We start from the raw sequence: 13289 nt of genomic DNA, 5'->3' as shown, positions 1-13289 counted from the left end.
TACATGAACATAATTCTTAATTTTCTTTTGAAACATGCATGTTTTTTAAACCACCAGAGCAATAAAACATCAGTTCTCACCCAAACATTTTCATACATTGAACCTTTTATTAGCTAGGCTCATATTTAAAGTAGAAACCACACTACAAGTTGTTTTCCTCTTTACAAAAACCTCTTATGTACACTACAGTGCTGACAGTGGAAAATCACAGAAACAAAATAGAAAACAAAACAAACCAAAAACTTTGAGATAAATAAATTCTGTGAAAACAACACGAGCCCCTGGAGACTTTATTTTTTCAACCTTAATTTTTGTCACAATTGTACAAAAAAATATATGTTCCTGTCATGTTTTCTTTTTTGTAACATCTGAAACCTAAGAGCATAAAAAGAGCTGCAGGGCCTCGCAACTGGCATCAAGTGCTTAGTTATCACCTCGTTCCACCAAGGAACCGCACGGCGAGGAGTTCTGTCTCTGAACGGACGTTCTCAGAGGGAAACTGACCCAGAGAGCTGGAGCTCCGTGGGCTGCGGTGAGTTTAACCATGAAATACACAACCCTGCTCTCTGGACTTCGTTCCACTGAGACGACCCAGTTTAGACCACAGGTATCTGGTGAGTGTTCAGTGGCTTTTGACACCAATTTAAGGCTTGATTCTCATTTTCCAGTGAAAATGGGAAACTTTGACTCGTAAAAAAAACTTGTGAAAGGACAGAACTCCTCCTCTCCGCGACTCTGGACCATTTAGTAGTTCACAGTTAAGGACAGGCACTGGGGAAATGCTGTGGGCTACATTAGCAAGTGGGCTGTACTCCAATATTGATCAAATCAAGACATCAATAACACAACAAAACAAGAAAAATCCATATCCGCTCACTGAGACGGAACAATTTGATTAAAAAAAAAAGAAAATCAGATACTTGGAGAAACATATACTCTTCATAGCTGCGGCTGAAACAGAATTTCAATAATTTATTGTACTTTTAAAAACACAGGAGGTCACTTCAGTCCCTGGTTGATAAATAAAATATGTTTTTACAGACAGGATGCTCCACGCGGCACAGAAACCGGACTTCAGGTTAATATATAAATAGTGCGTTAAAGTGAAGTCTCCACAGTGTACCATCTGTTTTCAAAGTGTCTCGGAGCATGTCTCCATAAAGGTTTAAGAAAAACTACATTTTTTATTAAAATTATGAAGTTGGAAGAGCCTGAAATTGCCCTGTTGATAATCTGTTTTATAATAATATCAACTGTATTTAAACAGGTTACAAAGTGCTGGGATAAGTCTTAACATACTAAATCTGGGGCAAGCTCTCCATGTAGCTGCATGTCTGATATAATGTTGGAGATTTATTGAGATTTCAATGGCCCTGATCGATTAAAACTTTATAGTGTCCAATAAAAATCAATGGATCAGGTATTAAGTGACTCATATTTGGGGTGTTATTTTTCCTCAGGAGAACAGAGTATTCGCGGATGTGTCCTGAATTGTTTTTCTTGAGACTTTGAAGGCCCGGCTGTGTAACAGCTCCGGCTGGATCCAATTCTTCCCTGGCCGACCAGCGAGCGCTCAGTTTCCAGAATTAGGAGATGCTGAGAATCACAGCAGAACTGGAGCTCCGCCACTGGTGTTGACAATAAGATAATCTCAGTACCATAAATGTGGCTTTTTCTTTTGTGGAATTAACTACTGGATGTATGATAAGATGAAGTATTAGGGCATCGTTAAGGGAAAATAAAATCAGAGATTTCGAGAATAAAGTCGTAAGTATTATGAGAAGTCTTAAATTTATGAAAATAAAGTTGTAACATTACAAGAATAAAGTCGGAAGACTATGAAAATAAAGCTGTAATATTATGACTTTTTTCATTAAATAAAGACTCAATTCTTATAAACTGACTTTTTTGTTGTTACAGCTTAAGTCTCAAAATATCAGATACATTTTCCCTTCAATTTAGCCCTAATACTCCATCGTAATATACTGTAGTTTACTATACTGACTTTTATTTTAAATAGGGCCTTTCCTTTTGTTTTAGTGCAGTTAAACTGCACTAACCATCTTCTTGGGCAATAACATACTGCAGGTGATTAGAAAACATAATTCTAAATACTTTTATAACATTGATTCTCTCCTCATGGAGGTCGGCTCAATGAACATGATTCAGATAAAAATACTGATAATAACTGGGGATTTCAATTTTAAATTCAGCAGATTATTGCAGAGCATTATTGCTCAAAGTACAGTATCAGGGAAAAGTACTGCAACATACTGTATTGATTAAGATGCATCGATACAATATAGGAGAATAAATGTAGTGATATCACACGAATACGTCTGCGTATCGTATAATATCAGTTTGACTCATCATTATTCCAGAAACAGTCTTGGGCACAATGAAATAAAATACACAAAACGGAAGCATTAGCTGCAAGTTTCACAAAAAGGTCATCTCTGTGACCTTTTTATATAAATATCCGACAAAATTTACCTATTTTCTTTCAACCTCTGAGGCGTCAAAGATATTCTGGTATTGATAAAACAGAACCAGACAGCAGTTTGGTAGACGTGAACCTGGAAAAACTCTTCTTCAACATCCGATTTTGGTCCAGACTTCACTAAAGGCCAAAACCACCGGTGCTGCTCGATATTCATGAACCAAATCACAACCAGCCTAAGCCGGTCAAGAGGCGTGGGGTAAATAAATCCAACTCTGCTTTATAAACCATGATACTGCGTCTGTACTGATACACTCCACCGTCCCACTTCCTTTTTTACACAGTTTTACAACAACACAACCAAAATAAAACCTTAAACATGTACAGTCATTTAAAAACAGCGTCATTATGTACAAAAAACGACTACAAAATCTGTCTCCACTCCTCTTCATGCTTTGGAGGAGGGGAGAGGACCGAGGGGGAGGGCTGAGGGGGGAGAGGAGGTGGAAGAGGAGGGAAGAGGGGAGGCAGAGACTGCGAGGAGGGGAGGAGGGGGAGGAGGGGCTGATGGGAGAAGGACATTGAGAGCGGAACCGGCCCTGGTGCTGAGGTCTGGTACTGCGGCTGTAGCGGGTAAGAGCTCGGCGGGAAAGAGTGATGGGGAGGAAGGGGTGAGGGGCGAAGTGCGGGTGCTGGGGAGGTGGGAAGAAGGATTTGGCGAACTGGTGATGGTGAGTGAGGTGAGGAGGGAGAGACTGGGCACTGGTGAGGGGCGTGTTCGGCTGCGACGGCGGAGCCATCAGGGGCTGATGGTAGTACGGCTGAGACTGGGTGGTGATGTTCGGCTGGTGCGGCGGATGCAGGTGAAGCTGGCTCATGTGAAGCGAATGCGGCGTCGGCTTCTGACTCAGGAACGAGTTGAGAGCTTGCGGCTGCATCGGGAGGGAGGGGTTGGAGAGCGGGTTTGGCGGGAGGATCGGCGGCCTGTGAGGATGGTGGGAGTGTGGAAGGAGATGGGTGAAGGAGGGCGGGAGAATTTGAGGGAGGTGAGGAGCAGGGAGATGCTGGGCTGCGTATTGCTGCATGTAAAGTCCTTGCCTCCCCGTGTCATGTGACGCACGACCCTGCAGATCCAACGACATCCTCGAGTCAGAGTCCAAACTATGAGTCCATTTCTCTGGGAGCGTTTGAGTCCGTGTGTGCGCCGGTGTCTGATCTCGTGCATCGGCTGTGGTGTGTGTCCTTGTGTCGAATTGGGGCGTGTGTGTCTGTACATTCGCAGCGAGTGCTCGGACCTCCGACTGCGTTTGTGTCCGTGTGTTTGAATGAACGTCTGGCTTCGGATGATGCGAGTCTCTCTTCGTTGGTTGTCCTGACTGAGAGGAGGGAGGCGGCTGGGAAGACAAAGTGGAAGGAAGGAGCGAGGAAAGGCGAGACTCCACTGTCGGCTTGGGACTCGTCAGCGAAGATGTGGATGCAGAGGAGGACAGAACAGGGACCGAAGTAGAACTAGAAGAGGAAGAGGAGCGCAGTGGATCAACGGATCCTGCTGGTGGCGCAGGAGAGGAGGAAAACTTAGACAAAGATGGAGAAGAAGACATGGAAGAGGGCGCTGCACTGGAAGACGTCATTCTGCTGTCTGAGTGATGGTGATAATGGTGGTTGTGGTGATGATGATGATGATGGTGGGGCTTCAATGATGCTTTGGGTTTTGGAGGATGAAGAGAGGCGGGAGGTGAAAGAGGAAGAGGCGATGGTGATTTATTTTTGCAGAGAGGAGGAGCTGGAGGTTCAGGCTTCACCTTCACAGGAGGTGAATCCTGCTGTTTGTGTTTTCCTCTTTCTTTCACCCTCTCTGTCTCCTCCTCTTTAACTCTAGCACCGCCCACTTTTGAGTCCACTGGGCGAGCGGGCTGAGGCAACACAGGTGGAGGATGAGGATGAGGATGAGGATGAGGAAGATGCTGCTCCTCCTTTTTGACAACTGGCAACGTCCTGTTTTCTGCCACATCCACTTGCTCCTCTGTCTCCTCTTTTATCCTCTCCTTTACTTTCTCTGCCTTCTTTTCTCTCCTCACCTCCTGTTTTTGCCCCAGCTCCACCATTTCTGTCCCTGCCTTCTTCAACTCAACTTGCTCCTCCTCTTCCTCGTCCTCCACCTCCTCCTCGTCCTCGTCCTCGTCCTCTTCTTCTTCCTCTCCGTGATGGTACTGCCTTAAGCGGACGTGCCACGCCAGGCTGCAGACGGCAGATACGGTCTTGAACTGGTGGATCACGTTGCGGGGGATGAAGTAGATGTCATCGTGGCTCAGGCGGATGCGGGCGTAGCGGATGCCCTCGCGACGCAGCTGGTTTAGTTTGGCATCATCTACCCACTGCACACACTGTGAAGAGAGAGGAGGAGAAGAGGGATGAGATGAAGGAAATCTACTGCCATCTTTTGACTCCAACATCTAAACAACTAATTGCTGTAAAAAACTAATATAAGAAGATTTTAAAGTTTTCTCTTTTGTTTATTCTATTTATAGCAGAGGTTTTTCCAACCTCTGTGCAGTAAAGTAAATATATATAAATCAAAAAGCTCTATTATTTACGATAATCAGTTTTAATATAAAGTAAAATTTAAAAATATGCAATAAAAAACAAAAAAAACATTGTTACCTTGTATCACTGAATTTTTACTCTACATTTATTCATATATTTATATATTCATATATTTAAACAGCAACTGTACCTCATCCACTATGTGGAATCAGCCACAAAGGTCTGCATGGAAACTTCTTCTAAGTTGAATCATAAATAATAAATGACCAAACTAACCCACAACTTTCCTTTGCTGCAGACAAATCCTCTAACTAACTATCATCGTAGTTCCTTCTTGCTCCACCAGGTGTCAGCATCTACCATCAGTGCATGTTAACCTTCCACCTCACACAGTGTTCGAAATGAGGTGAAACACTGTGGGAGTCTAATTTGGGATGTAAAATGTTAAATGAATGACTGTACTGGGCTGAATTTAATTTGTGAGGAGTGTTTATCGCCATGCCTACGGTGTGTGTGTGTGTGTGTGTGTGTGTGTGTGTGTGTGTGTGTGTGTGTGTGTGTGTGTGTGTGTAATGTAACACCTGAGACAGCGGGGGTTCATGTAGGTCCAACTGCAGCCTCTGAACTGCGTGAGGGAAATCACCAGCATGGAAACACACAACGTCTTTGGTAACACGAGGAGGCTCCGAGCTGAAAACAAGGGAGTGGAGGAGTGTGACATCGGCCGGCGAGCTCGCCACAGTGTGCAAATAACAAACAAGCAGCCGTGTATATGTGTGACAGCCTAAAGTGTGACCATGCCTACCCCTCTCCGGCGCACACAGCCTTCAGCACGCCAACGGCCGCTGTGGTCTGACGTTCGAAGCCCTGACCGATGTGATCGGCGTGGGCCCGAGTCCGGTCTTCAAACAACATCTCTCTGGGCTCGCTGGTCCTGGGCAGTGATTGCAGCAGATTCTTCACCTCGTTGGTGGAGCTACGAGAAGGGAAGCAGAAGAGTGAAAAGTAGAAAAACAAAGCCAAACACACTCTCTGCCCACACAGCTCTCTGAAGACGTCTCTCCTGCTGTCTAAAAGAAGAACATGACTAAAGGTGAGTGGGCCGCTCACTCTCCTGGTTTTGTTTATTTCTTTGTTTCCTGTCTGCTGTGCAAAATAAAAGCAGATGGATCGCTGGTGTTGTTTTCTTGCTTGACTTGACTCATTAGTGTCATCCACAGCACGAACTGAGGAGCAGAGAGGATGCTGGGAGAGATTTGATGCGGAGCAGGAAAACATGAATTAGTCTAGACACTATGAAATAAAATATCCCATTAGCTATCAAAATAAATCACATCTAACAGCCTAGATGTGATTTGCTTAAAGAGATTGTAGCTTAGTAATGTTTTCTCACTTTCCCAGCATCAGAAACTAATTACTGCCATAGGACAGATCTTTTTCTGTATTTGATGTAGTATGAAAATATGTCACACAGCAATATTATGCTATCGAGGCCCAATTGTCTGTGTCTTTGGGATCAGTTAGCACAATCTTAGTCCACTATCCCCTGGCCCCACACTGGGTGTGTGTGCAACACGTGACGGCTGTGTCGCTGATCTGCTGCACCTTGCATCTGTCATCTGTTGTCCACAAAGGGAACGTTACTGCTGCGTGTCTGCAGCGGAGGTGTGGCAGCTCTAATCTGTTAACATGGTGCCGAAATGAAAAGCAAGTCGTTCTGCGACACTCACACATTCAGTGTTTTTCCCCGGGCGTAAGCAAGTAAACTGAGAGAGGGAGCGTCTATTTCTGAGGGGAGGCCCACAGTCTCAGACTTGGAAAACCCCCTGGTTTTATCAATTTTGACAGTTTGTTTCAGTGCACATCAGGGTTAAAAAGTATTTGTTGATTAACTGAAATTGAAACATTTTCTGTTAAGATTTCTTCAATGTATACGTTGTTTTATACTGTTGCTTTGGCAGATAATTTCTATTTGAAAAAGTACAAACTGAAAAAATGTGATGGAAATGTATTCTGACATTTTAAAATCGGAAAAGAATTTGACATTAAATTATTAAGTCCAGAGTAAATTGTAAAATACATTCATTGTCTGCAGATATCATTAACTACACCTGAGCTTGTTCCTCATCCTCCAATTACTCCTTAATGTATTTACTTTTTCCAAGTTGGCTGGTGGCAAAAATGACTTTTCTAGCACGATCAATAAAGTATTAATTTAGATTCAAAACACGAAACACTAGCGGCAAGAAAATTAGAATGGAAATTTTAAAATCAGTAATAGCTGCATGGAAAATCATGAGAATGAAAATGGAGTAAACAGGCATTAATGCTCTTGGCTTCATGCGTACAGACTGACAATGAAAGTACTGCAGTCAGCTCACTACTGGATCAGTGACTCACACTGGAGCTGCAGTCAGATTCAAACAAGAGTAGAAACACACACACGCACAGTCTGAGAGAGATTTCTACAAGAGAGTTACACACACAGACACAGACACACACAGACACACAGACACACACACACACACACACACACACACACACACACACACACAGACAGACAGACAGACAGAAGACAGAACAGCGAGACTACCCGTGCTGAACACTGAATTGTGCATTCATTCATTCAGAGATAAGATGAGAGGCAGGAGCCGACGGAAGAGGAAGAAAGAAGCGGAGGGAAATAGTAGAGTGGAGGGGGGATTAGAAGACACACACACACACACACACACACAGCTTAGTGTGTCTGAGCTGACGGCAGGATGACAGTAATGAATGTAAAACCAAAAAAAGAAAAAATAGCGCTGGTAAGTTAAACAGTGAAAAGAAGAGGCTGTTGAAGGAGGAGTGCTGAACACGCACATCTACAGAGATATTCAAAGTCTTCCATTTACTCCGACTCTCTAACTACGACGTCTCATTGTTCTGGAACCATATTGTGTCAGTGTGATGGAAACTGTCTGACCTAGACCGATTCGCTCTGCATTCATGGCGAAATAAAGTGGGTTGGAGAGGAAGAGAGGGGGACAAGAGGAAGGGTGGAGAGGGGGTGAGGAGGCAGTAGAAGGAAGGTGTAAACGAGGGAGCGGAGGAGAAAAGGGAGACAGAGGGAATCACACACACATTTACGTTGCATACACAGTTCCATTGTGACTTGGGCTGCTTCTAATGACTATTTTCATCAGAAATTATTCCATAATAGCAAAATTTCTACCCAAACAAAAATTTAAACCAGATTTTAAGAAAATTAGCAATAGAAAATGGTTAATTACTGATGATTAATAGAAATGAATATTGAAACAGTTCAAAATCACATAAATAAAAGCATGAAAAACAACGTGTAATACATGATGAAAATACAGAATTTATTTATTTTCCAAGATTTTTTGTCATTTTGGTGGAGCAGTGGATATTTGCAGTCACATGTGCATCATGATTTAATTAATAAAGGTGAGGGGAAGGAAGAAATTAATTTAAATCTGTCCACTGTCAAAATTGCAGCCAGTCTAGTATTCTGTTACTCAGCTAATCAACCTGTTCCCTTAACAAACTTCCTCACTGAGCAGACTGACTTCAACATCTTGCCAACAGCCATCAGGCTCTGATTGCTATTTGTTTCCAAACAGGAAGAGCGTGTTCAGTATCAGGCCTCCGTCTTGTTCGCAGGCCAAGGCAGCTGTTGTTGCTATACAATTATTGTCAGTCTCCGGAAGCACTGGCGCTCTTTGACTAAAACGCGGAAAAATATTTTTGGTTTATTTTCATCGTCCGGCCACTGTAGTCAAAGCTGAATTCTCAGACTGCGAGTCTCAGCGCCGACAGAAACTCAGCAGCTCGACCTTTTTACTGGAACCACAGGCAAAGAGAAGCTTTCAACACAGTCAAACTGCAAATAACATCATGTCCTTCACTACTTCTTTCACTACTCCAAGTTTTCTTCTCTCTCTCTTTACACAAAGACATAAACAATCACCACTATGACATGTTCAATATAAGTGCTCTGTGCTTCTGGTCCTTTGGAAAGTAACGGCGCAGTGCTTCGAAAATAAATCAACTTAAAAGGAGGAAAGAGGTCACAGGGAGGAAACAGAAGACGGATCGTAAGAGAAATAGAGAGAGACAGACGGGGGCAGATATTGAGAGGCAGCGTGAGGACAAGGATGCAGAAAGGAGGGAGGAGTGGAGGGGGAAAAGGAAAGAGTTTGGAGGAGGAGGGAAGTGAGATACTGAGGAGAGATGCTGGAGACAAAAGGAGGAAAGTCTGAGAAAAGTACACCTCAGTTTGTGGAAATAATGGTTATTTATATTAAAGTGATGGACTAGACAGGAAACAGAAGAAAGGAGGGAACAGCTGAAACACCCTCCTCCTTTCTCCTCCACCTTTCTCTCCATCTCTATAAAACAGATTCTTTCAGTCCCAGCTGAGCCTGTTACACAAGTGTTTCTGACAGTTATTCACACTGACACACACACACACACTTGAACAGTCGTACCCTTCAAATGCCGTCTAGACTTACTGCACCACACAAAGCACAACATGAGTAACACACTGTTTGTATTCACAGCCTGAATTCAGGTGCAGTCACTGATTAAAAACAAACAATATTTCCTTTATTACTTCCTCAGAAAAGTCTGATGGAGCAAAGCTTTCTCGGGTGAACGAAACAAGGACATTAACAGATTAGCAAATATTATCATAATCGATAGATCCGTCCATCCATTATCTATACCGCTTATCTTTGAGGGTCTGGAGCCAATCACAGCTGTCCAGAGAGGCGGGAACAACCTGGACAGGTCACCAGCGTATCACAGCCCAACATTCAGAGACAAACAACCATTCACAGCTTCGGTCAATAAGTCTCCAATCAATCAGATCCCCATCTGCATGACTTTGAACATGCAAACTCAATACAGAAGGACCCCGGCTTAACCAGGAATCAATCTGGGACAGTGCTAACCACTTTACCACCGTGCCACACCATCATTATTGATTAATTAATTAATTTACTTCCAGTAGCCGTTATAGAGTAGAAGCACTGATGCCTTTCTGTTGACTGAATCCATTCATTTGTTTCAACAACGTTTTGAAGAAGTTGTGTCCTTGGGCACTATTTGATAAACACTACGTGGACATTTGTTTCAAACATAGAATTAAACTATATATGTATATGTATACACAATATATGGAAAATCTCACCATTAAAAGAAGCAATAGTGGAATATAGTTTATATTACAGCTTTAAAATGACAATAACAATTCTTCTTCTTCTTTACCGCTAAAATCAACCATAAATGAAAACAGATAAATAAAAATCAGAGCCAGCGATAACACGACCAATCAACGCAGACAAGAGAGGATTACATGAAGCCTGGGAGAGACGTGTGTGTCGTCCTGCGCTTGGCTGGCTGCCATGTGAAGTAGCGTCTGATGTCGACTCCATTAACATAGCGATGATCTCATCTCAGTGGAGAGCCACATACCGTTCACATCACAAACAACGCACATCGGTTCTCTCATGCTCTCACTCAGAAGGCATGTGTGTTAGTGTGTGTGTGTGTGTGTGTGTGTGTGTGTGTGTGTGTGTGTGTGTGTGTGTGTGTGTGTGTGTGTGTGTGTGTGTGTGTGTGTGTGTGTGTGTGTAACAATGACACTGTGACAGAGACAAACTGAGAGGGTGTAATTGCCTCATCTGGAGCTGCTGGGCTACGACAAAGCCTCGCGCGGCTGCTGCTTCAAAATGTACGAGTGCGTTTTGTTACTGTTTTTCATAATCAGTCCTCGTGGGCTGTGTGGAGAGCACGCTGGCTCACTGAGGCACACACACACACCACTGAGACCTGCAGTACAAACAACATTCATAGAGACGAAAATCCCAGCAAATACCGTCCCTGTCTCAAGGCAGAGTTTAAGAGGGATTCTAAATATTGGCCGGCTTTATCCGGGTGTGTTTATTCAGTGTGCAGTAAACTGTGGTGTACTCACCGCCTTCTTTTAAACGGGGACTTTGGTATATCAGCCAAAGGTATCATCTGTTCGCCCGGTCTGACCCACATTATGGGACCGTCGTCACTCTCTTTGGGACTCATCAGCCGCAGACTGGAGAACGTCCCCCATGGAAGGGTCCTCTACGGCCACACAGAAGAGAGACACAGGGAATAGAATTAAAGCAGCCTGTTGGTACATTGTTCACTTTTTCACTTGTTAAAAACCACTTAATTAAATATTTTATTTATTCCACTGAGTACCCCCAAAAAAGAAATCTCAAGAGCAGCAAAACAGGCCCCCTGGCGAAACTTGTCACTGGCAGCCGAGATGTTGCAGAGGGCACCAAATCAGAGCCAAAACTCTCGATAGATAGGAAGCGCCAGAGGATGTTGTGTCTTTTGATATTCGCCGTACGCCAACACTCCTCCACGCTGCATGCAGGAGATTTAAAGTTTCACCACAGGAGAGAACAACAGCAGAAAAGCATGCCTGCCTTTGAGGGACAGCAGTAAACACGGTGCTCTGAAGGTCGGTTCTTGCACAGACATTTTTTTTAAAAAGAGAAGCAACTTCCTGGAGCTGCATCGAATCCCTCCGACGCGCCTCTTAACGCCTCTTGTTTGCCAGCCGCCGCTGAGAATATTAGGTGTGTTGTTGATGTTTGTGTCTCGCAGAAGCTCTCCATCTGTTCAGTTTGTGTCGTTTCCAAATAATCAGAGGTGTAAATGCTTGGAAAGATTTGGGCACAGTATTGAGTCTTTGAGTATATGAGGTCTGACAGAGCCAATTGTAAAAGGAATAACTAAAGCCTACTTTATATTTCAGCGAAAAAGGAGTTTGATACAGTATCGACCCACTGAATTTTATATTTTTAAAATTACAGTTTGTTCAAACACTGGAATAGGCCTATCTGAATACCTCTGTCCCTTCTCCACTCATCATCCCTCCACACGTCCTGCTGCTGTTTAGGATTGCTGCCATACATCCTGCCCTGACTCACCTTCAGGAAGGGCGACTCGTCCAGCATGCTGAGGAATTCTGGGAAATAATTCCCGACCTCCTCGTCCACGGCTCCCACCAGGCTGATCTGCCTCATGGCCCCGGCCCTGTAGGTACCGTGACTGTACGTCTTCTTCACCTGCAGCAACAAGAGGAAGAATACAGACTGATATTTGAATGTTTTTCTAACGCTGCAGGAAGCAGATGTTTAGTTCTTGACAAAAACATATACCCCTTGTCTTGTGTTTTTAAAGAGGAGCTGGTGAATAAAAACACAGCAGCAATCTTTTCATATCACGTCCTCACTGACATTTTAAATTCACTTTTCTGTGTGTGATTGGGAATCGTTTTTACCCAGGAACAACAAACCTTTAACAACCTTTTGCAGTGTGACAGTCTCATCCACTGTTTCACTAGTACAGCTCTTCTCCTTCTCTAAATGTAAATCGAGTCTTCAAAATATTATGGTTATTATGGGGAGTTGCAGCCCCTTCAGCAAGGTCATTATGGAGCCTCATTCCCTTCACTGTAGCACGCACAATCTCTCGCCCTGATCACATCTGGGACGTCTCAGTCATAATCAAAATATAATCAATAATTTTGTCAATGCTCTTCTAGGCCGGGGGGTTTCCAATCTTGTCCAGCGCCAAGGAAATTATGTTTTCATTGCCTTTTGTCTGTCATTCAGCAGGATTACTCAAATATTTTACATGACATTTTGTGGAGGGGTGGAGTTTGACCTGAGGAAGAACCCGTCTACTTTTATGTGTGACACCTTAAAGCAAAGCTACGTCTGCTTGCAAACCCTCTTCACAGATTACATTTTTTAACTGGTTGGGACCAAATAAACCAACATTAAGGCTTCATCTGAATGATTTTCAGAGATAAATGATTCAGGAATTTAAATGAAATAAAAGATTGTAGGAAAGTAAAAAAAAATCATGAACTTTGACACACTGTCCTTTTCCAACACACAGGATATGATGACTAGCAGATGTGTCTCTGAGGCTAAATATGAAATGTGATCTGATAAAATACGTTTCGATGGACAGCTGCCCTGAGACCTGCTCTTCTTCATTTTTAACCTCTCCTGATTAAATGTGCATGTCTCTTAATTCATCTGGTTGTATGAAGCTCTTAAATACAATATTAATATATCATTATAGCCTTCACCAACAGGTTTCAGTGTTAAATGTTTTGATATGTGTATTTATTATTGTCAGAATAGACTGAGTGAGTGTTGGCAGTTTCACTTGATGTCTCTGCTCCTCCGGTGTGACTCAAAAGTCTGTTTGCTTCTCTTCACTTGGCTGACAGAGC

General features: G+C 43.2%; 1 protein-coding gene across 1 annotated transcript in view; it reads right to left on the bottom strand.

Annotated features, from left to right (window-relative positions):
• Positions 1-87: 87 nt before the first annotated feature.
• Positions 88-13289, bottom strand: part of LOC118101416 (lysine-specific demethylase RSBN1L-like) — a 33199-nt gene continuing 19997 nt past the window's right edge. Inside the window, exons 5-9 of the mRNA XM_035147163.2 lie at positions 11971-12108; positions 10968-11110; positions 5790-5960; positions 5566-5674; positions 88-4824 (exon numbers count right to left, since the gene is read on the bottom strand). Of these exons, the coding sequence (XP_035003054.2) occupies positions 2686-4824; positions 5566-5674; positions 5790-5960; positions 10968-11110; positions 11971-12108 (2700 nt within the window). The 3' untranslated portion in view covers positions 88-2685. The remainder of the gene's footprint in view (positions 4825-5565; positions 5675-5789; positions 5961-10967; positions 11111-11970; positions 12109-13289) is intronic.

The sequence above is a fragment of the Hippoglossus stenolepis genome, chromosome 22, assembly GCF_022539355.2.
Source record: "Hippoglossus stenolepis isolate QCI-W04-F060 chromosome 22, HSTE1.2, whole genome shotgun sequence".
In the NCBI taxonomy this organism is placed as follows: domain Eukaryota; kingdom Metazoa; phylum Chordata; class Actinopteri; order Pleuronectiformes; family Pleuronectidae; genus Hippoglossus; species Hippoglossus stenolepis.
Note: the sequence above shows the minus strand (reverse complement) of the source record. Positions and strands in the feature narration are given on the sequence as shown.